The sequence below is a fragment of the Salmo salar genome, chromosome 18 (genome assembly GCF_965601325.2).
Source record: "Salmo salar chromosome 18, fSalSal1, whole genome shotgun sequence".
Taxonomy (NCBI): Eukaryota; Metazoa; Chordata; class Actinopteri; order Salmoniformes; family Salmonidae; genus Salmo; species Salmo salar.
Genome location: NC_138308.1, coordinates 81,390,400 through 81,413,229, shown reverse-complemented (window position 1 = coordinate 81,413,229; position 22,830 = coordinate 81,390,400). Strand labels below are relative to the sequence as shown.

General features: G+C 44.5%; 3 protein-coding genes across 5 annotated transcripts in view; 2 read left to right on the top strand and 1 right to left on the bottom strand.

Moving 5' to 3' along the window:
* The first annotated feature begins 1,305 nt into the window (after positions 1-1,305).
* On the top strand, positions 1,306-6,887 carry LOC106577824 (prostaglandin reductase 1). 2 transcript variants are annotated; one of them, XM_014156185.3, is made up of 10 exons: positions 1,306-1,509; positions 2,209-2,333; positions 2,476-2,521; positions 2,708-2,767; positions 3,524-3,691; positions 4,594-4,750; positions 4,935-5,051; positions 5,317-5,422; positions 6,101-6,219; positions 6,575-6,887. In XM_014156185.3, the coding sequence occupies exons 2-10, from the start codon at positions 2,228-2,230 to the stop codon at positions 6,683-6,685; spliced, it is 990 nt and encodes a 329-aa protein (XP_014011660.1). In that variant the 5' UTR covers positions 1,306-1,509; positions 2,209-2,227; the 3' UTR covers positions 6,686-6,887. The 2 variants fall into 2 exon arrangements, with proteins under 2 accessions (XP_014011660.1, XP_014011659.1); XM_014156184.3 differs by having other exon boundaries at positions 1,307-1,586.
* A 1,095-nt stretch (positions 6,888-7,982) lies between these two features.
* LOC106577817 (thioredoxin b) lies at positions 7,983-12,304 on the top strand. Its single transcript, XM_014156173.3, has 5 exons — positions 7,983-8,123; positions 9,048-9,152; positions 10,469-10,534; positions 11,574-11,639; positions 11,858-12,304. Exons 1-5 carry the CDS (start codon positions 8,100-8,102, stop codon positions 11,921-11,923), a joined length of 327 nt encoding a protein of 108 aa, XP_014011648.2. The 5' UTR covers positions 7,983-8,099; the 3' UTR covers positions 11,924-12,304.
* A 1,440-nt stretch (positions 12,305-13,744) lies between these two features.
* The window catches only part of LOC106577822 (sushi, von Willebrand factor type A, EGF and pentraxin domain-containing protein 1), a 192,557-nt gene continuing 183,471 nt past the window's right edge, over positions 13,745-22,830 (bottom strand). For both annotated transcript variants that reach the window (XM_045701416.2, XM_045701415.2), the window contains 2 exons: positions 20,965-21,058; positions 13,745-14,041 (listed from right to left, as the gene is read on the bottom strand). In XM_045701416.2, coding sequence (XP_045557372.2) covers positions 14,011-14,041; positions 20,965-21,058 — 125 coding nt within the window. In that variant the 3' untranslated portion in view covers positions 13,745-14,010. The remainder of the gene's footprint in view (positions 14,042-20,964; positions 21,059-22,830) is intronic.

Genomic DNA, 22,830 nt, shown 5'->3' with positions numbered 1-22,830 from the left:
GCTCAGAATACCACTTGCCAACGCCTTTAATGATTCCCCCTGAAGTCTCTTTTTGTTACTCAGTTCAATCCGCAGCATGTTGGGCTGCGCGTCGCTGCCGAAACGGCCCCCCAATGCCTCCACTAGCGCACCGTAGTCGCCCCTCTCGTCCGGGGCTAGCGTTAACAGGCATTCCGACGCCTCCTCTGTCAGGCTCAGGGCAAGCTGTAACGCTTTCGTCTCGTCAGACCACCTCCCGGCTCTAGCCAACAACTCGAATTGAGTGAAAAAAACTTCCCATTTACCTTGTCCATTGAACTTTGGTAGTTTAGCCGCTACCGTGGCTAATGGCAATAGGCCGCTGCCATCTCTGTTTACATAAGCAGGCCCCGCCATTTCCGCACCCGGTGACGTCGATATCCCCGTCGCCGTGACGTCTGCTCTCGAGCGGTGTGAAGGAAAACCCGCCAGTTCTGCCATCTTGCTGACTGACAATTTAACTCCCGCCATGTGGCCCTCCAGCTCTTCTACGGCAGTCGCCGCCCGACCCTCCCGACCGGGTACCCCCGAGCCCACAACGGACACATTGTCCGACTCTTCCTTAATTTTCCGCCTCGCCCCAAGCATCATGACCGTAGATGCGAGTCACGCTAAAGCTAACCCAGCCTATACTGAACAGCTAACTCGCCTAGTCTTGATCCCGTAGTTCGAAAGCCCGGCTGGGTCATAAAGGAAAAAGAGACGGACTCTAGGTGTGCAGGTCAGAACACAGGTTTATTCCTAAACTGGGCTATTGTTCAGGCCACAGCCCACGCCGCTAAATGCCGAACGTACACAATTATACCAAGTCTAATTAAGGGTTACTCCCATAGGAACAGATCAAGGCCCCGAACAGAAAGAGAGAGAAGATGAGACAGTAATCCCTATTTATGCATTTCCAAATCCCGCGGGATTACCCATCATACCCCCCCAACCTTTCCCTCTGTCCTGACATATTTAACCCCTGCTAGTAGCCATGAGAACCATAACACACCCACAAACACAGAACACAATACCGGGTCTTTACAATATTGTCCCCTGCAACTGGACGGGGATGAAACAATTCACTAAAGAAAAGTAAATAACACTACGGGGAAGAGAAATTGAACATGCATCCACTCAAGCTACGAAATAATAACAAATATATAAATATACACTTCAGTCGCTTGAAACCTCAAATCCCATGTGCAGGCACTGGGACCTGATATGTTTGGACCACACACGTCAGTAATCCATGTAGCTCATCAAATGTTAAACTGATGTTAATCGCATAAATTGTTCAACTGCAGAAACAATATCATTAGGATATTTCTTGATTCCTTTGTCAATTTGCGCAGTGCCGTTTACCACCATTGCTACAAAAGGGATAGTCGCGCTCTCCTCCGAAACCAGTCACCCTCTCAACATTACGTTCCACGTCCGCTAACAACTTCTTCAGCCAATGAGAAAGTAGTCGAGCCTACCTGCCCACGCTCTTTTGCGCGTTTCTTGGTACGTTTCGATATTTCTTTCATTCTGCATGGAGAACAGTGACCTTATACGTATGATTTGTTTATAAGTTATTCGAGGTGAGTTTTGCTGGACAAGGTATGACATTCAAACGCATTGATAAGAGAGACATGCTTAACTCGTTTCATCACCTGTTGTGGTGGTGGTCGACAGACCGCTGTTATACGGGCTTGCGCGGTATTCATTTGGCAACAATGCACAGCACTCGGCTAGATTCTGCAAGTCCTTTATCTAGCTAACCTAGTGCTGTGGGATCAATGTGAATTTTGCTATTCTAAATAGCAGCCTACTGTAGGCTACTACAGTACTGTAAATCAATGCATGCTTGTTTTTGCTGGCACAATACTCTTTACTGCACAGACTGCTGTGACCATGCTTACCAGCTGATCAACAATCTTTGAATAACATGCGTCCTTTTGTTGAAGTACTGTAGTTTCTCGTCATCCTGTTATGATAGAAGCATCTGGGTGTTAAATGTATCTCTTGCATTTCTAGCTTGAGTTTATTTTATATCTCAACCTACTGTTTTAGTTGGCTCTAGTTTAGAGCTACCTATTAGTATGCATGACGTGTTGCTAAAGGTAGGATGCAAAAGTAGAAAAGGTTCCAAGATGATCTTTGGCTCGGAGTGATCTTTAGTTGTATTGAAAGCAAGTAAGTAAATAATATATTATTTCACAGTTGTCCAAAGCAAAGAACCATGGTTGAATCCAAGACCTGGGTCCTGGCCCGTCACTTTGAAGGCTTCCCGGAGGACAGCAACTTTGAGCTGAAGCTGGAGCAGCAGCCAGAGCCTAAAGATGGAGGTAACAAACTAACACCTGTGGAGATGAGCTCATCACGTTGACTTAGATCATCTGGACCAGTACTTGCACTGAGTACAAGATTCCTGTACCTGACTGAAGCTGGTATGAGTGATGCCATACGTTGTTGTTTTGTCTGTTTCAGAGGTGCTTCTCGAGGCACTGTTTCTCAGTGTGGATCCATACATGAGGTAGGGGAGAAAAGTCTGAAAGAAAAAGGGGATGGGGTTGGATTCCCCTAACATTTGCCATTTAAGTCATGTTTCATGTAATGTGATATCTATAAGGAATATGATGACTTTGCTAAACCACAGTTCTTCAGTAGATTTCAGTACAGAAAACAGCTCATCTGATTGTTCTCCTGTGGTTGTTTCCAGACCGTTCAGCCGACTGCGTGTGAAAGAGGGGGGAGTGATGATCGGAACTCAAGTGGCCAAGTAAGAAAAATAAACCGGTCCGCGTCCAAATGGCACCCTATTACCTACATAGTGCACTAGTGGGCCCTGGTCAAAAGCAGTGCACTATGTAGGGAATACGTTGCCATTTGGGATGCAGGCCTAAGTTAACTGCCTTTCATCTACCATGAGAGGACATGCATGCCTGCCGTTTACTGGAAGAGAATGGGTCCTGCACCTGTTATTCATTTCTGAGGCAGTAGATTATCATTCGTGACTGCAGTTGTAAGAGAACAAATTGAATGCACTTGGCAGTGTGTTCTGAGGTTCTGTTCCTGCCACAAGTGAGTGGTTCAATGTGTTTTCACAGACAAAGTTTGTTATTGAGAGTGAGTCTGTCTGGATAAGTACACACAACCAAATGACTGTCCCCTGCATTCATTCTCTCCCCAGGGCTTTTAAAATTATTTTACGGAGTTTATTTCCTTGAATACACTGTCATTAAAGTATCTTTGTGAATGTGTGCAGATTGTTTCGGAATTCCCAAAGGCTTCCATTGACATTTCATATGTATTCAAATTAGTCTCTAGATAAACAATTTAGGACCTATGAGGGTGGTTGTCGCAGTCCCAGATTAAACCTTCTCTGTGACTAGAAACACTTTCAATGGGAGATTCTTCATTAGGCATACTTTACGATCTGAGTCTTCTGACACAGGCTTGTTATCAACACTCGAAGTATGATCAACTACCCTAGTTAATTCAGTTTGTTTATTTGTTTGTGCGTGTGGTTTTCTAGGGTGATCCAGAGCAACAACTCAGCCTTCCCAATCGGGTGCCATGTGGTTGGTAGATGTGGCTGGAGGACACACACTGTGTCTGATGGGACAGGCCTGACACACCTTCTGTCTGACTGGCCACAAGAAGTCCCCATGTCCCTGGCTCTGGGGGCCATCGGCATGCCTGGGTAAGGAATGGGGGACTTCCTGAGTGCCAGTGGCTTCTATTTTGGGGTAAAAGTCTCAGGAATCCCGGACCGAGGGCAACCGCACTCGTACAGAATGTCAGAACATTAATGTGGGAGGCAACCCGTCTGCCTAGGGTGAAGAGTAAAAAAAAACGAGTTACTATGGCATGAATCACCACTGGCCACAAAGTGTGGAACATTTATGTTTTCAGGTCAGAAGAAGGGCCTGGGTAAGGAGAGATGCTAACAGTTAATTCTGTCAGCAAATGGGTAGAGCTAGTGTTGGAGAATTTGCAACACAGCTGTTTCATGACAGATTAAATGTTGACCTCAAGTCTGCCAGGAAAAGCATCTGTATGTTTTTCTCTGAGTTTGATGAAAACAAAGATTTGGGCCACAGATGTCTCCGGTCACCATTTACGGTCCTGTTCCGCTTTTCCGCTGAACTCTTTAAACAGTTTGAATGAGTCACAATTCAGATGAACATCTGTCTGATGCTACTGCTTGTGTTTTTAAGTATCTGAAAAGCTTTATTTCGACGGTGTAGAATTATATGGGAGAGATGGGCAAGGAGGAGAGAAAGGCTGAGGCGGGGATTGGCCTCACGACCATTGGCGTTGTACATGTGTGTTTTCTGATGGGAGTGTTCCCACTGGACCACATGGGTGACACATCTATGGTTAATCTTCTTATTAAAGAGCTCTCCCTATGGTGCTCTGACTACAGGCTGACAGACCTTGTGTTGTCTCCGCTGTTTGATCACTCGTTAACCATTTTCAATATATGGAATCACCACTCTTTGTCTGGGGGTTTGAGAATTGAAAAACTTTGGAAGACAAATGACTGTATTCAACGGACTATAAAGTTGTATTTTATTCTATTCCCTTGTGATCTGATTGCAGGTTAACAGCCCTGTACGGTCTGGAGGAGGTGCTGGGGCTGCAGGCTGGAGACACCCTCCTGGTGAACGCTGCAGCTGGGGCCGTGGGCTCCACTGTGGGCCAGATCGCTAAGATCAAGGGCTGCAGGGTGGTGGGCTCCACCGGGTCTGACGCCAAGGTAAGAATGAAAAAGGGATTTGAATGAAAGACTGGGAGGCAAAAATGCAATGGTCATCATCTGTTTCTTTGTCTTATCCTTTGATTAAAAAAGGGAGCAGCACTTGATTAAGTTAAATTGTTTCATTTTCTTTTCCTTAACTTTTTCGTTTATTCATTTTCTTTTTCTCTTTTCCGACACCAAGGTGGCCTACCTCAAGGAGCTGGGCTTTGATGAGGCCTTCAACTACAAAACAGTCAGCTCTCTGGAGGAGGTCCTGAAGACTGCCTCACCTGACGGCTACCACTGCTTCTTTGAGAACGTAGGTTATATAGTAGTTATAAAGTATTTGGTTGTAGTAAAGTATTTATATAAAGTGTTATTAAGTAGTTATATAATAATTCACTCTGATACTTGTTATATTGTTAGATATGGCTGCTACCTTTTAGTTATAAAGTAGTATTTCACTCTGGTTTTAATATCAATTAGACAGATATATAGTGTCGGACGCTATCAGTGTTTTGTAACGGGTATTTCATCCTAACATATTTACCTGGATATAACTTACATTTTCCACGTTTTCATAGGTGGGAGGCCCTTTCTCTAGTGTGGCCATCCCTCAGATGAAGGAGTTTGGAAGGATAGCCTTGTGTGGGGGCATCTCAACATACAATGACACCACTCCACAAACAGGTCTGCTCTCGCTCTCTTTTTTTACAGAGATGCCCATTTAAAGAACCCATTCAAATATACACAACTCTACATTGCATAACTCTCTAGTTTGTGTTACCTTTATATGCTGTGTTACCTTTATATGCTGTGAGTGTTGAGATTGTGCACTGACTGTGCTCATTTCAATATTCCACTAGAGGGCGCCATTAGCCAGTATTACAGTCAGAATGCTGTCACCAGCTGAATGGTTCATTCAGTGGAGGCTGGTGGGGAAGCTAGAAGCTGACAGTCTCATTGTAATGTCTGGAATAGAATAAATGGAACGGTTCTATTTATGCCATTCCAGCCATTACAATGAGCCTGTCATCCTATAGCTCCCCCACCAGCCTCCTCTGGTTTCATTGCATAAAAATGAATTAAGAAGCATATTAGATCTTTGTTTTCCTTTGCCTATATGACACACTCTCTATAATCTCTTTCCTCATCTTGCTTTTCCTTTCTCTCTCTCTTACTCTCAATATCTCTCATCGCTCTCATTTTCTGTCACTTTCTTTCTCTCTCTCTTTCTCTTTCTCACTCTCTCTCTTACTCTCCCCCTTTCTTTATCGCTCTCTCTCTCTTACTCTCCCCCTTTCTCTCTCTCTCTCTCTCTCTCTCTCTCTCTCTCTCTCTCTCTCTCTCTCTCTCTCTCTCGGACAGGTCCCTACCCCCACCTGACCATGATCTTTAAGCAGCTGAAGATGGAGGGCTTCCTGGTGGGCAGGTGGGAGCATAAGAACCAAGAAGCTCTGAGGAGACTGATGGCCTGGAAGAGGGAGGCAAGTACAGTACTGAGGATAAAAACTAGCCTGAAATCCAGACCTGTTTTGTGCTAACATTACACTCCTTGTCTGACATGTTTGGCTTATGACATGGAATACAACGAGGGGAATGTTAGCACAAACAGGATGGTACCCAGGGTACATAAACTGTCTGAAGTTCAGACTCATGAAAATGCTGTATTGGTTAACAATTTCGGGACACCATGTTTTACATATTGTGTAGATGTCTGTTAGCTGTACACCCTGTTATTCTAGTGAGCCTTCATCTCATTTCGAGCTATTCATATTTACAATATGAAATGTCTGACTATCAGAGATTATAGACCTGTTAATGTTATGTTTTTATCCACAGGGGAAACTGCAGTGTCGTGAGCATGTCACTGAAGGCTTTGAGAACATGCCTGCTGCCTTTATGGGAATGCTGCAGGGAGACAATATTGGAAAAGCTATTGTTAAAGTTTAGGTGGCTTCAATGGATATTCTATCATAGAATTAGAATTCAAGGAACATTCCCATAGGAAAGCCAAACTGTAACCATGACATTGCATTCTGGAATCATTTTTCTATAGTGCATTTGTAGCACAACCTTATTACACATTCACATCATAGTCCGTCCTTGAATCCAAATGTTTACTTTGTAAGAAGTATTAAAGTATTTTTATGGCTTTTGTTGTCTGACTTCATTGTTTTACTCACAAATCAGATTCAAACGAATTGATAGTGTTTCGTAGGCGACCCAGTAGTAATTTAGTAATGGCAAGATGTGCATCGCCACACTGTACCACAGACCTAGGTTGTTCTGTCTTATTGCAAGCTATAGCTCTAAAAATAACTCTGCTCATAATTAATGCTTCTCATCTCCTTGAAAGCAGGAAGAAAGGGCTATGTTCATTAGGCACCAAACGGCAGTAAAAAGGACTAAAACAGGGAGGGACTACCTGGAATTGTCCAATAAGAAGTCCTTTTCCATTTGAAAACATTTACTACGATGTGCACTAATGAATGTGACCCAGGGCTTTGAAGCTCCTGTGCTCCTACGCTGTCATTGAGTGGATCCCAAAACAATAGTGTAAGGTCTATCGCCCCTTAGCTGTCTACAACATCCCTTTGTTTGATATGAATGAGACGTCTTTATTTTTAGGTACTGATTTGAATTTCAGTAGAGCTCAGGTGACAAGATGTTCGTTTCTGTAATAAGACAATCCTCATGGTGAGAGCCTGTCATGTACATAACCATGAGGAAGGAAGGAAAGCATGATTCATACCAGTAATGTCATCTGATGGGAATATTACAATGTTTTTTATTCATTCTGATCACTTTGGTCCATCAATCCACAGAGTAGATTACTTTCTCATTTGATTTGAATGTTAAGTGCAATTACTTTCCCAGCTCCAATGCTATTTGACCCTGCTTCTTGACTCACCGGTTCTCTCAACCAATCCCCTGCTGGTTCTGTAGTAAACCAGGAATTTGTCAAGTCACCGTGATTTGTGGAATAAACTATTGTACATGTTGCCTACACAATATGCAGCATTCATATAGTCAAACCAATTGTGGTCCCTTTTGATTCACTCCAGGAAATACTATGTTCAAGTATTCCATGCATTTGAATGACCCAAGTCATTTGCAGTCTTGAGAAATAGCCTAATCTACACATAAAATATGAAAATGTATCATTTGCATTGCATTAAGCAGCTGCTATAATGTTTCTATTGTCATCCCCATCAAGCAGGTGACTCGTGGATCGCCCACGAGGGGCAGGGCTTATGCGCGGCTTTTATAAACCCGGCGGCGTCACTTCACACACTGAAAGCCGCTTGCTGTCACAGGAGCTTACTATTGTGTTGTAACAGACCGCCAATAAAGCACCATCAACATGATTCTCGAAATTGAAGATAAGGTAAGACATGTTTTTGCTTCGTGCATAGCTCTTTTGATTGATCATCCTAACTCAGTTTGGGGGTTTTGAAGCGTTAATAACGTTCACGCCGCTGCGCCTGTCATCGAATGTTCATTCCTAACATGCAGCTAACTGGCTAGGCTTATCTGGACTAGGCAAACGTTTTCAATCACCTCTAACTTGCCGGCTAAATCGCTACCGTCCCAGTTAGTGTTTAAATTCCAGATAACCTGGACTTTAATGGGCTGTGTTGCATCATCATGGTTGCAATGTTCTAAGTGTTGAGCAGTTGGAATCAGTCCCGGGCAGTGATGTGTATAAACCACGGATTGCGGTTATGTATTGGCCGTTAAGAGGTTTTGAAGCCACTGGTCGGCCATGTTGGCACTCCCCAGTAGGAACTCTTTCATAGGAATTAATGCAATTCTATAGTATTTAAAGGACAAAATGACAGGTATTTAAGTTGTTGTAGTAGGGACGGTAACATTAGTAATCTGAAAACATACTTTAAGGAATATATTTTTATTTGTATGTTTAGGTCAGATCATATAATTTGAAAGTATACATTTAGGTGTGCGAATAATATAATACATGTGTCAAAAACAAATGTAGACATGAATAAATGCATTTCTATAGCTTCCTAAATATTTTTTTACAACGTGAGGGACGGCTTCAACACAGTGCCCCCTGTCAATCATCGTGTGTGTGATAGTTTACCAAAGTCCTGTTCACGCTAAACAAGGTCCTATAAACCACTATCATGTTCATAACAACCAATAAAGTATTATATTCTTATGATGCCAGACCTTGTTGATGGCCAATAACATATTCTATGTTTGTCATTCTCATTGTGGATGGACAATAATGTGTTCTGTAGGATCTTCCTCACAGTTTATTAATAAAGTATTCTCTATTGTTCTGTAGGATTCCTTCTTCATTGCCCTGAAGGAAGCGGGAGACAAGCTGGTGGTAGTAGACTTCACAGCCTCCTGGTGCGGCCCCTGCAAAAACATCGCGCCCTTCTTCAAAGTGAGTGGTCCAACACTCAACTTCCCTAGCTTAGCTGTATCATTATTCACGCGGGAAGGTTCTTCTGATTAGTTTCTGATCTTGCTCTAGGGCCCGTATTCATAAAGCGTCTTAGACTTGGAGTGCTGAGCTAGGATCAGTTCTCCATTTTTAGATCATAATCAATAAATCACATTTTATGTCACATACACATGGTTAGCAGATGTTAATGCGAGTGTAGCGAAGTGCTTGTGCTTCTAGTTCCGACCATGCAGTAATATCTAACACGTAATCTAACCTAACAATTTCACAACAAGTACCTTATACACACACAAGTGTAAAGGAATGAATATGTACATAAAAATCTATGAATGCGCGATGGCCGAACGGCATAGGCAAGATGCAGTAGATGATTACAAGGACAGGGTGGATGTTACTAGATCAGCTCTCCCACTGAGATGCTGTATGAATACAGGCCCAGTTGTGCCTAGTCTAGTTAAGATGCACCCTGCTAGCTATAGCTGTCAGATGGTCTCCTGTGAGAGGCCTCAATGCCAAGTAGGGGGAGTCTGAAGGGGTTGGATGGTCTGAGCCAGAGATATTATGGAAGACAAAAAAACTGTGTGCAAACCCTATTCCCTACATAGTATACTACATTTGACCAGGGCCCATAGGACTCTGGTCAAAAGTAGTGCCATAACTAGGGAATAGGATGCCATTTAGGATGTAGCCTGTGTTGTGGTGGCCATGTCGTCTTGGCAACCGTTGAGGAAGCCTCCTAGGACTTGGAACATTGCACTTATCAAGTGAAGAGCCCTTAATATAAACTGTAAACAGAATGCTAATGAACAATGCTGAGATGATCAGCCATAAGGCCACTGAGGCAGAGCAGGGTTGTTAAGAAGGGCCTTGCCGTAAACTTTTTAAAATGGAAAACTGGGTCAATACTCGCGTTACATAGCATTCAAGTGGAGATGTGAGTCAACCTATGGTGTGCGTCCTCCATCAATACCCCTTGTATGGTATGTCTCTATCTAGAAGGACAGTACTGGGTCAATAATAGACAGGTGGATACATGAGCTGCTGTGTCTGACTCATCTAGTTGAGTTAAGGGTTACAAAATTCCCAAGTTTCCTGGTTGTAGGATTCTGGATTCCCCCCCTCTCCTCCGGTTCCGGGAATCTTCGAACCAGGATCTCTGGAAAACCTGGGGATTTTGGGGAAGCTAATAGAATTTTGGAATTCTAGTTGAGCCAGCAGTACACTGCTAGACCTGTTTTCCCATTGGGGCTGTCTTGCTGACCCTTGCCGTTTAACCTCTCTCTGCTCCTCTACAGGGGCTGTCGGAAAAACCAGAGAACAAGAATGTGGTTTTCCTCAAGGTGGACGTGGACGAGGCAGCGGTGAGTCAGTTGTGTGTGTGTGTGTGTGTGTTCCACAAACATTGAACAATTGTTCTTGTTGAAAGTGCTTGGACATTATGTACTGAACGTTGAAGTGATGAAATGGGACGTTATCAGATTTCCTGTGAATTAGTACAAACAGTCCAGTTGGTGTATTTGAATACAGAACTCTTTGTAAAGATGGATGGCTTGCCTAACATTGACTAGACCTCAAATGTATGTAGATCTATTGGGAAACACCATGAGGCTATCTCTTGAAGTACAAGACTCGAGAGAATACTTTGGTTAGGAAAGTGGGGTCAGTAGAAGAGCCGACTGTCTGGCTGGTCGGCAGTTTTCAGGTGAAGGGTTACTATCCAATTGTGTGACTTTGTTGCTGTGGCTACGGGAAGTGGCTTCACGTTGGGTGTTTTTGTTATTTCAGCTGTCTGCGTTGGGTCATATAGTATGCAGTCATGTAGACTACTGTGTGGCCGGGTGTACACAGGGGGGGGGGGGTTCCAAGACCTGCTCTTCTGCTTTTCCCTTGTATATTATTACAGAAGGCTTGAGGCGATTTGCCCAGTCAGTTAGGCAGGACAGGTTTGTCCTAACTAAGGCCTTCCTTACTGGGTGATACTCAACCACATCAATGTGCTTTTTATAGAGGGAGCCGGTTTATTTACACTACTACTGTACCTTTTTAGTATGGCTCCTAATAGCCATTAAAAAAGAAAAAACGTACAACAGGGATTTGAGAGGAATGGGAGATGCAGTAGAGGAATGCTGAGGCAGAGGGCTCGTAGTGAGGACGACTGGCTACTATTCTGAACTGTGAGTGGTGCTCTTTCTGGCGCCCAGACCTGATGAAGCATCAGTCAAGTGTCTGCTACACAGAGTGGAAGAGAAGTCCAGTGGCTATAAGATCATCAGCAGACTCCATCACCATCATCAACCATGCAGCTTTCAAAGACTTGGCCTCTATTGGTTGATCTGTCATGATATATTGCTTGTTTGGTCTACATATTAATCCCCCTTCACTCTGCCTCTCCTTCTATAGGATGTGGCCAAACACTGTGACATCAAATGCATGCCGACGTTCCATTTCTACAAGAATGAGAAAAAGGTGGGTATTTTCTTGTAATGAATCTTTTCCTTTTTATAAATAATAATAAAAGGAGTAACACTTAACTGATGGTCACTTTAACTGATTTCCCTCTCGGGCCAAAGACTGTATTATATTTAGTATAACAGTCGGCTGTACCGCTGTACCAGCCTATGTTTTTGAACGTTATTGTGGTACGTTGAAAGTGATATTAGAATCCCTCGTGGTGTCGTTCCCAGGTGGACGATTTCTCTGGGTCCAACGAAGCCAAACTGGAGGAGAAGGTCAACGCTCTGAGGTCATGAGGAAGAGGCTGACCCACACGCACATCTGCACTGACGCTGTACAAACGCCACCACCAACCATCTAAAGACCGAACTCCCTCTTGGAAGGAATAATTCCACTATAGTCCAATTCCCTCTCGAAGGACCAGATTCCACCATATGCACAACAAAACATTCAGTTTTAATTCAAAATGGTTTTTTATTTTTATTAAATGTTAATACTAAACCATGCCTCTAATTCCTCCGGTGTATTAGTCATTCTTATTCAGGTCAGGAATTTATCTCCATTTTTGAAAAGGACCATAATATTTTAGATGTGTTTTTATATATTAGAGCAATGCTGTTGGGATTTTGACTGTTCTGTTGAAGTGGGTGGATTCAATAAATGAAGATGAATGCTGATGTCTGGTATGAGTTCCCTAAATAGTTTTTTGGGGATGAGTTAATGGACTAGGGTTGCACTACTCTTCATGGCGCGGTAGTCAACTGTATATTTAACTTCCTAGACTAGAATTGAGCATGCGTCCCATTTGCATGGTGTGTTTTATAGCCTAATGTTAATCTAGATTTAGTAGGTACGAAAGTATAGCTTAGAAATGTGTAGTCTCTAAGATTCTATACATTCTAAAGCATCATGTCTTGACTAGAAGGCCTCATGTAACTACAGTAAAGGGAGAATGCTTTCAGGCATCGATTCAGACCAAGCCATAGCCCACACCCGCATAGCTGACGTCTGAGGTGTAACTGCATTGGCGCCGTCTTAGTCCTTGTCACGACGCTACACCCATCCCAGTCGTGTTAGACTTTCAGAACGAAAAAGTGTAGGCTATATAGAAATTATGCACATATTAAATGATTTAGAATTTATCATCGTAATTGAGGTGTAGATTAGCCTACATCTCACATTCCAGTGTTTGAACTTGTAAACAAGGCTGCATTTGAATTTCGCTTAATGTGACGCTGTGCAGCCAATGGCAATGTCCCCATTAGGTATAATGCCAGGAACCGCATGTGGATTTAGCAGCTCTAACGCAGTTTCACCTCCACGCCAAAACAACCTCTGCAGATCTGATTGAATAGAGCCCTTTAGACGCAATCTAAAGCAACATTGACTCTCACATCCATCTTAAAGCACTATGAATATTTTATTTAACCTAGTAAGTTGACAGAACAGATGCTCATTTACAGCAATGACCTAGGGGAGAGGGGATGAACAAGGCAATTATAATTTGGGGATGATTAGGTGACAATGGTATCTGAGCCAGACTGGGAATTTAGCCAGGACACCAGGGTTAACACCCCAACTCTTACAATAAGTGCCATGGGATCTTTAGTGACCACAGAGAGTCCGGACACCATTTAACATCCCATCCGAAAGACAGCACCCTACACAGGGCAATGTCCCCAATCACTGATATTTATTTTAGACCAGAGGAAAGGGTGCCTCCTTCTGGCCCTCCAACACCACTTCCAGCAGCATCTGGTCTCCCATCCAGGGACCAACCATGCTTAGCTTCAAAAGCAAGCCAGCAGTGGGATGCAGGGTGGTATGCTACTGGCACACTGATTCTAGAAGGATCATTAGGGAACTATAGTAAAGGCATGGAGAGAGCCACTGCCGGCACCAGACATGCCTTAGTGTCACAACACCCAACAACAGAGATGAGATACTAGTGGCGTTCCAGCCCAACTACATTGCAGACACCTGCCATCTTGCAAACACTTAGGTTTTTAACATATCAGCTAATCATACGATAGAGCAATCTGATGCCATTCACTTGCTCACATAGGCTTGGCTCTGAAAAACATTGAGGAACATATAGTTGGAGTGAATGGAACCGATTCAGTTGTATTTTATGCTTTAATAAAAACGTGAGAATAGTTTACACATATACATTGGACAATCACATCGTTTTTACACATCGTACAAGTATAGCAGCATATTTAATACTGTTCATTTTATATATGAAAAAATACAGCTTTATTTTACAAAATGTATCTGTTTTTGTTTCCCTGGGAGGGGGACAGAATTCATGGTTTACAATTATGAAATAATTACACAAAATTCCCTTCATGGAGAGCGAAATCTTCTTTCACGTTGAATGGACTTAAATATTAAAATATCCTGTTTTCCTTTTCCTGTAAAGTTGAGAGAAAATGAAAAAGACTATTAGACTAAATCATTTGTCATTTTGAAAACCTTTTATTCCTGGCTTGATATTTTAAATGTAGAAAACATTGCCATTAGTCCCGTAGTTATAAACTACTCGGTGCCGGCCTGTTTTCATCTGACTGTTGGGGTTTGAAAAAGCCCAGTTGGCTGTTTTCCCAGTGAGAGAGTAGGCAAAAAAAAAGTGGCATCACAATGGATGGATAGCCCTGCAGTGTGGCTCATAGCCAAATGGCCAAATGAGTCCAATCAGAAGTGAGAGAGAGGTTTTCTCATTCAGTTATATCTGTCAGCCTTGAGTTTTGCAGTACATTGGAAATAAATATAAATTCCTGACACTATCTTTACCTAGATGTTCAGTCAGATTAGGAGAGCTTTCTCTGTTAGAGTGGTGCAGTCAGCCAGATACTGTACATCAATCTACACACAATACCCTATAATGACAAAGTAAAAAACAGTTTTTTACTTTGTCATTATAGGGTATTGTGTGTAGATTGTTGAGGGGAAATAACAATTGAATATATATATATATATAAAAAAATTAATGAAATATCACATTTACATAAGTATTCAGACCCTTTACTCAGTACTTTGTTGAAGCACCTTTGGCAGCGATTACAGCCTCGAGTCTTCTTGGGTATGATGCTACAAGCTTGGCACACCTGTATTTGGGGAGTTTCTCCCATTCTTCTCTGCAGATCCTCTCAAGCTCTGTCAGGTTGGATGGGGAGCGTCGCTGCACAGCTATCTCTAGATATGTTCGATCGGGTTCAAGTCCGGGCTCTGGCTGAGCCAGTCAACGACATTCAGAGACTTGTCCCGAAGCCACTCCTGCATTGTCTTGCCTGTGTGCTTAGGGTCGTTGTCCTCTTGGAATATTAACCTTCACTCCAGTCTGAGGTCATGAGCGCCCTGGAGCAGGTTTTCATCAAGGATCTCTCTGTACTCTGCTCTGTTTATCTTTCCCTTGATCCTGACTTGTCACCCAGTCCCTGCCACTGAAAAACATCCCAACAGCATGATGCTGCCACCACCATGCTTCACCGTAGGGATGGTGCCAGGTTTCCTCCAGAAGTGACGCTTGGCATTCAGGCCAAAGAGTTCAATCTTGGTTTCATCAGACCAGAGAATCTTGTTTCTAATCCTTTAGATGCCTTTTGGCAAACTCCAGGCTCTCATGTGCCTTTTACTGAGGAGTGGGTTCCGTGTGCCCACTCTACCATAAAGGCCTGATTGGTGGAGTGCTGCAGAGATGGTTGTCCTTCTGGAAGGTTCTCCCATCTGCACAGAGGAATTCTGGAGCTCTGTCAGAGTGACCATCGGGTATTTGGTCATCTCCCTGATCTAGGCCCTTCTCCACCGATTGCTCAGTTTGGCTGGGCGTCCAGCTCTTGGAAGAGTCTCGGTGATTCCAATCGTCTTCCATTTAAGAATGATGGAGGCCACTGTGTTCTTCGGAACCTTCAATGCTGCAGAAATGTTTTGCTACCCTTCCCTAGATCTGTGCCTCGACAGAATTATGTCTCGGAGCTCTACCGACAGTTCTGTCGACCTCACGACTTGGTGTTTGCGCTGCCATGCACTGTAAACTGTGGGACCTTACTGTATATAGGCAGGTGTTTGCCTTTCCAAATCATGTAAAATCAATTGAATTTACGACAGGTGGACTCCAATCAAGTTGAAAAACATCTCAAAGATGATCAATGCAAACAGGATGTGCCTGAGCTCAATTTCGAGTCTCAAAGTAAAGGGTTGAATACTTACGTAAATAAGTTTTTTCTGGTTTTTATTTGTGTGAAATTTGCAAAAAAATCTTAAAACCTTTTTCCGCTTTGTCATTACAGGATATTGTGTGTAGATTGATGAGGATTTTTTATTTTATTCATTCCATTATAGAATAAGGCTGTAACGTAACAAAATGTGAAAAAAGGGAAGGGGTCTGAATACTTTCCGAATGCACTGTATGTGTCCAGTTAGTACTGAGCCTCTCTGTCCAGCAATACCTTGGCCCAACTCCAACAGACAGAGAGGGAGAGCTGAGCTGAGACACAGACCTGGGTTGAAATACTACATGAAACCTTACAAATACTTTGAGTGTCTGCTTAAGCCTGTTAATAGTGCCATGGGTGGGTTTGCAGTTTTGGGACTATTCTAGTGGTTGATTAAGCCAGGCAAGCTCAATCAAGCACTGCCGGTAAAGTATTTTCAATTATTTCAAATATTGTTTGAGCCTAGGTCTGGTGAGAGTGCCTCACATTACAGAGAGATTATATAGTAGGTCACTTTGTATTGCTGTACTAGGGTTTCCTTCAAATGATGACACAGACACAAACTAGGCCTCATTCAGGAAAAGGGGAAGTGTCCCGTCCTGACCATGGTAAGCTGTTATTTTCTATGGTAGACTGGTCAGGGCGTGACAGGGGGTGTTTTTATATTTCTATGTTCAGGTTCTAGTTTTCTATTTCTATGTTGGGTTTGTATGGGATGATCTCCAATTAAAGGCAGCTGGTCCTCGTTGTCTCTCATTGGAGATCATACTTAAGTAGGGTTTTTTTCCACCTGGGTTTGTGGGATCGTGTTTTTGCACAGCTCTGTAAAGCCTGCAGAACGTGACGGTCGTTTTCCGTTATTTGTTGTTTTGCTTTAGTGTTCTGAGTTTAATAAATATTTATCTTGAGCACTCAACACGCTGCACCTTGGTCTACTCCTTACGACGAGCGTCACAGGAAGATATAATGATTTCCTTATGAGCATTATTAATGTTATGATTTGTCATTCCTGACTAGAGATGTTCCTGACATATTTTGAGCTGTGTGTGATCAAGTAGAACTGTGAGGTCTGGTAGAATAGAGTGGTCTAGTAGAACAGAGTGGTCTGGTAGTACAGAGTGGTCTAGTAGTACAGAGTGGTCTAGTAGTACAGAGTGGTCTGGTAGTACAGAGTGGTCTAGTAGTACAGACAGGTCTAGTAGTACAGAGTGGTCTGGTAGTACAGAGTGGTCTGGTGGTACAGAGTGGTCTGGTGGTACAGAGTGGTCGAGTAGTACAAAGTGGTCTGGTAGTACAGAGTGGTCTAGTAGTACAGAGTGGTCTAGTAGTACAGAGTGGTCTAGTAGTACAGAGTGGTCTGGTAGTACAGAGTGGTCTAGTAGTACAGAGTGGTAGTACAGAGTGGTCTGGTAGTACAGAGTGGTCTAGTAGTACAGAGTGGTCTAGTAGTACAGAGTGGTTTGGTAGTACAGAGTGGTCTAGTAGTACCGAGTGGTCTAGTAGTACAGAGTGGTCTAGTAGTACAGAGTGGTTTAGTACTACAGAGTGGTTTAGTACTACAAAGTGGTCTGGTAGTACAGAGTGGTCTAGTAGTACAGAGTGGTCTAGTAGTACAGAGTGGTCTGGTAGTACAGAGTGGTCTAGTAGTACAGAGTGGTAGTACAGAGTGGTCTGGTAGTACAGAGTGGTCTAGTAGTACACAGTGGTCTAGTAGTACAGAGTGGTCTAGTAGTACAGAGTGGTTTGGTAGTACAGAGTGGTCTAGTAGTACCGAGTGGTCTAGTAGTACAGAGTGGTCTAGTAGTACAGAGTGGTTTAGTACTACAGAGTGGTTTAGTACTACAGACTGGTCTGGTAGTACAGAGTGGTCTGGTAGTACAGAGTGGTCTAGTAGTACAGAGTGGTTTAGTAGTACAGAGTGGTCTAGTAGTACAGAGTGGTCTAGTAGTACAGAGTGGTTTAGTACTACAGAGTGGTTTGGTAGTACAGAGTGGTCTAGTAGTACAGAGTGGTCTGGTAATACAGAGTGGTCTGGTAGTACAGAGTGGTCTAGTAGTACAGAGTGGTCTGGTAGTACAGAGTGGTCTAGTAGTACAGAGTGGTCTAGTATTACAGAGTGGTCTGGTAGTACAGAGTGGTCTAGTAGTACAGAGTGGTTTAGTAGTACAGAGTGGTCTGGTAGTACAGAGTGGTCTGGTAGTACAGAGTGGTTTGGTAGTACAGAGTGGTTTAGTAGTACAGAGTGGTTTGGTAGTACAGAGTGGTCTGGTAGTACAGAGTGGTCTAGTAGTACAGAGAGGTCTGGTAGTACAGAGTGGTCTGGTAGTACAGAGTGGTCTAGTAGTACAGAGTGGTCTAGTAGTACAGAGTGGTTTAGTAGTACAGAGTGGTCTGGTAGTACAGAGTGGTCTGGTAGTACAGAGTGGTTTAGTAGTACAGAGTGGTCTGGTAGTACAGAGTGGTCTGGTAGTACAGAGTGGTCTGGTAGTACAGAGTGGTCTAGTAGTACAGAGTGGTCTGGTAGTACAGAGTGGTCTGGTAGTACAGAGAGGTCTGGTAGTACAGAGTGGTCTGGTGGTACAGAGTGGTCTGGTGGTACAGAGTGGTCTGGTGGTACAGAGTGGTCTAGTAGTACAGAGTGGTCTAGAGGTTCAGAGTGGTCTAGTAGTACAGAGTGGTCTAGAGGTTCAGAGTGGTCTAGTAGTACAGAGTGGTCTAGAGGTTCAGAGTGGTCTGGTAGTACAGAGTGGTCTAGTAGTTCAGAGTGGTCTGGTAGTACAGAGTGGTCTAGTAGTACAGAGTGGTCTGGTAGTACAGAGTGGTCTAGTAGTACAGAGTGGTCTGGTAGTACAGAGTGGTCTAGTAGTACAGAGTGGTCTGGTAGTACAGAGTGGTCTGGTAGTACAGAGTGGTCTAGTAGTACAGAGTGGTCTAGTAGTACAGAGTGGTCTGGTAGTACAGAGTGGTCTAGTAGTACAGAGTGGTCTGGTAGTACAGAGTGGTCTAGTAGTACAGAGTGGTCTGGTAGTACAGAGTGGTCTAGTTGTACAGAGTGGTCTGGTAGTACAGAGTGGTCTAGTAGTACAGAGTGGTCTGGTAGTACAGAGTGGTCTAGTAGTACAGAGTGGTCTGGTAGTACAGAGTGGTCTAGTAGTACAGAGTGGTCTGGTAGTACAGAGTGGTCTAGAAGTACAGAGTGGTCTGGTAGTACAGAGTGGTCTGGTAGTACAGAGTGGTCTGGTAGTACAGAGTGGTCTGGTAGTACAGAGTGGTCTGGTAGTACAGAGTGGTGTAGTAGTACAGAGTGGTGTAGTAGTACAGAGTGGTGTAGTAGTACAGAGTGGTTTAGTACTAAAGAGTGGTTTGGTAGTACAGAGTGGTCTAGAAGTACAGAAAAGTCTAGAGGTTCAGAGTGGTCTAGTAGTACAGAGTGGTCTGGTAGTACAGAGTGGTCTGGTAGTACAGAGTGGTCTGGTAGTACAGAGTGGTCTAGTAGTACAGAGTGGTCTAGAGGTTCAGAGTGGTCTGGTAGTACAGAGAGGTCTGGTAGTACAGAGAGGTCTGGTAGTACAGAGTGGTCTAGAGGTTCAGAGTGGTCTAGAGGTTCAGAGTGGTCTAGTAGTACAGAGTGGTCAAGTAGTACAGAGTGGTCTGGTAGTACAGAGTGGTCTAGTAGTACAGAGTGGTCTAGAGGTTCAGAGTGGTCTGGTAGTACAGAGTGGTCTGGTAGTACAGAGTGGTCTAGTAGTACAGAGTGGTCTAGTAGTACAGAGTGGTCTGGTAGTACAGAGTGGTCTAGTAGTACAGAGTGGTCTAGTAGTACAGAGTGCTCTAGTAGTACAGAGTGGTCTGGTAGTACAGAGTGGTCTAGTAGTACAGAGTGGTCTGGTAGTACAGAGTGGTCTGGTAGTACAGAGTGGTCAAGTAGTACAGAGTGGTCTGGTAGTACAGAGTGGTCTGGTAGTACAGAGTGGTCTGGTAGTACAGAGTGGTCTGTTAGTACAGAGTGGTCAAGTAGTACAGAGTGGTCTGGTAGTACAGAGTGGTCTGTTAGTACAGAGTGGTCTGGTAGTACAGAGTGGTCTGGTAGTACAGAGTGGTCAAGTAGTACAGAGTGGTCTAGAAGTACAGAGTGGTCTAGAAGTACAGAGTGGTCTGGTAGTACAGAGTGGTCTAGTAGTACAGAGTGGTCTAGTAGTACAGAGTGGTCTGGTAGTACAGAGTGGTCTGGTAGTACAGAGTGGTCAAGTAGTACAGAGTGGTCTAGAAGTACAGAGTGGTCTAGAAGTACAGAGTGGTCTGGTAGTACAGAGTGGTCTAGTAGTACAGAGTGGTCTAGTAGTACAGAGTGGTCTGTTAGTACAGAGTGGTCTGGTAGTACAGAGTGGTCAAGTAGTACAGAGTGGTCTGGTAGTACAGAGTGGTCTAGAAGTACAGAGTGGTCTAGAAGTACAGAGTGGTCTGTTAGTACAGAGTGGTCAAGTAGTACAGAGTGGTCTAGAAGTACAGAGTGGTCTGGTAGTACAGAGTGGTCTAGTAGTACAGAGTGGTCTAGTAGTACAGAGTGGTCTAGAAGTACAGAGTGGTCTAGAAGTACAGAGTGGTCTAGTAGTACAGAGTGGTCTAGTAGTACAGAGTTGTCTATTAGTACAGAGTGGTCTGGTTGTACAGAGTGGTCTAGTAGTACAGAGTGGTCCGGTAGTACAGAGTGGTCCGGTAGTACAGAGTGGTCCGGTAGTACAGAGTGGTCCGGTAGTACAGAGTGGTCTGGTAGTACAGAGTGGTCTAGTAGTACAGAGTGGTCTAGTAGTACAGAGTGGTCTGGTAGTACAGAGTGGTCTAGTAGTACAGAGTGGTCTGGTAGTACAGAGTGGTCTAGTAGTACAGAGTGCTCTGGTAGTACAGAGTGCTCTGGTAGTACAGAGTGGTCTAGTAGTACAGAGTGGTCTGGTAGTACAGAGTGGTCTGGTAGTAAAGAGTGGTCTGGTAGTACAGAGTGGTCCGGTAGTACAGAGTGGTCCGGTAGTACAGAGTGGTCCGGTAGTACAGAGTGGTCCGGTAGTACAGAGTGGTCTAGTAGTACAGAGTGGTCTGGTAGTGTGTGTGTGTGTGTGGTTTGTCACCTAGAGCAGTCGTGCCCGCTCCACCCTGGACTGCAGTGACACCTGTTAGGCCTGATGCACCTCCCACCGTTCAGACAGGACGACGAGCACACCGCTGTGAAAACACACACTGTCAATACAACCGTAAACCATTCAACATATATATACATATATATACACACACACACACTGTCAATACAACCGTAAACCATTCAACATATATATACACACACACACACTGTCAATACAACCGTAAACCATTCAACATATATATACATATATACACACACACACTGTCAATACAACCGTAAACCATTCAACATATATATACATATATACACACACACACTGTCAATACAACCGTAAACCATTCAACATATATATACATATATACACACACACACTGTCAATACAACCGTAAACCATTCAACATATATATACATATATACACACACACACACACACACACACACACACACTGTCAATACAACCGTAAACCATTCAACATATATATACATATATACACACACACACAGTCAATACAACCGTAAACCATTCAACATATATATACATATATACACACACACACTGTCAATACAACCGTAAACCATTCAACATATATACACACACACACTGTCAATACAACCGTAAACCATTCAACATATACACACACACACACTGTCAATACAACCGTAAACCATTCAACATATATATACATATATACACACACACTGTCAATACAACCGTAAACCATTCAACATATACACACACTGTAACGGCTGTCTTCTGTAGAAATGGACCAAGGCGCAGCAGGTATGTGAATACTCATCTTTAATTAAAATAAAGGAGTAGAGCATCCACTTAACAATTCAAACAAAGTGACAACAGCTATAGTTCTGCAGTCTAGAAACGCAGTGCAAAAAACAACCACCCACAACCCCAAAGAAAAACACACACACCTATATAGGACTTCCAATCAAAGGCAACTATACACACCTGCCTTCAATTGGAAGTCCCAATCATCCACCCAACATTTAACCAATACAAACATGCCACGTCCTGACCCCAAAACTAAAACACTAGCTCCATCTGCTGGTCAGGACGTGACAGTACCCCCCCCTCAAGGTGCAGACCCCGGAATGCACCTACCAACAACAACAAAAAACAACACAAAACCCATAAACAATAACCCTAAAACAATAAGGGAGGGAAGGGAGGGTGGCTGCCGTCACCGACGGCACTGTGCTACACCCTCCCTCCCCAACCCACCTATCCTGGAGGTGGCTCAGGTGCAGGGCGTGGACCTTGCTCCACTGTTGGCGTAGCCCACTTCGGTGGCGCTGCTAACTGCGCCGGGCAGATGGGCCACTTGGGCTGACCCTGGCAGACGGACCACTCGTGCTGGGCCGGGGGACAGGAGGACCCCTCGGGCTGGACCGGGGGACAGGAGGGCCCCTCGGGCTGGGCCGGGGGACAGGAGGGCCCCTCGGGCTGGGCCGGGGGATAGGAGGGCCACTCGGGCTGGGCCGGGGGACAGGAGGGCCACTCGGGCTGGGCCGGGGGACAGGAGGGCCACTCGGGCTGGGCCGGAGGGCAGGAGGGCCACTCGGGCTGGGCCGGAGGGCAGGAGGGCCCCTCGGGCTGGGCCGGAGAGCAGGAGGGCCCCTCGGGCTGGGCCGGAGAGTAGGAGGGCCCCTCGGGCTGGGCCGGAGAGCAGGAGGGCCCCTCGGGCTGGGCCGGAGAGCAGGAGGGCCCCTCGGGCTGGGCCGGAGGGCAGGAGGGCCCCTCGGGCTGGGCCGGAGGGCAGGAGGGCCCCTCGGGCTGGGCCGGAGGACAGGAGGGCCACTCGGGCTGGGCCGGAGGACAGGAGGGCCACTCGGGCTGGGC

What these genes read in the sequence shown, in the direction of transcription:
- LOC106577824 (XM_014156185.3), top strand. Translation starts at nt 2,228, where the DNA reads ATGGTTGAATCCAAGACCTGGGTCCTGGCCCGTCACTTTGAAGGCTTC. An exon ending in AGTGTGGATCCATACATGAG is followed by an intron (nt 2,522 to 2,707) that starts GTAGGGGAGAAA and finishes GGTTGTTTCCAG; the next exon opens with ACCGTTCAGCCGACTGCGTG. An exon ending in CCACCGGGTCTGACGCCAAG is followed by an intron (nt 4,751 to 4,934) that starts GTAAGAATGAAA and finishes TCCGACACCAAG; the next exon opens with GTGGCCTACCTCAAGGAGCT.
- LOC106577817 (XM_014156173.3), top strand. Translation starts at nt 8,100, where the DNA reads ATGATTCTCGAAATTGAAGATAAG. An exon ending in TTCTCGAAATTGAAGATAAG is followed by an intron (nt 8,124 to 9,047) that starts GTAAGACATGTT and finishes ATTGTTCTGTAG; the next exon opens with GATTCCTTCTTCATTGCCCT. An exon ending in ACATCGCGCCCTTCTTCAAA is followed by an intron (nt 9,153 to 10,468) that starts GTGAGTGGTCCA and finishes GCTCCTCTACAG; the next exon opens with GGGCTGTCGGAAAAACCAGA.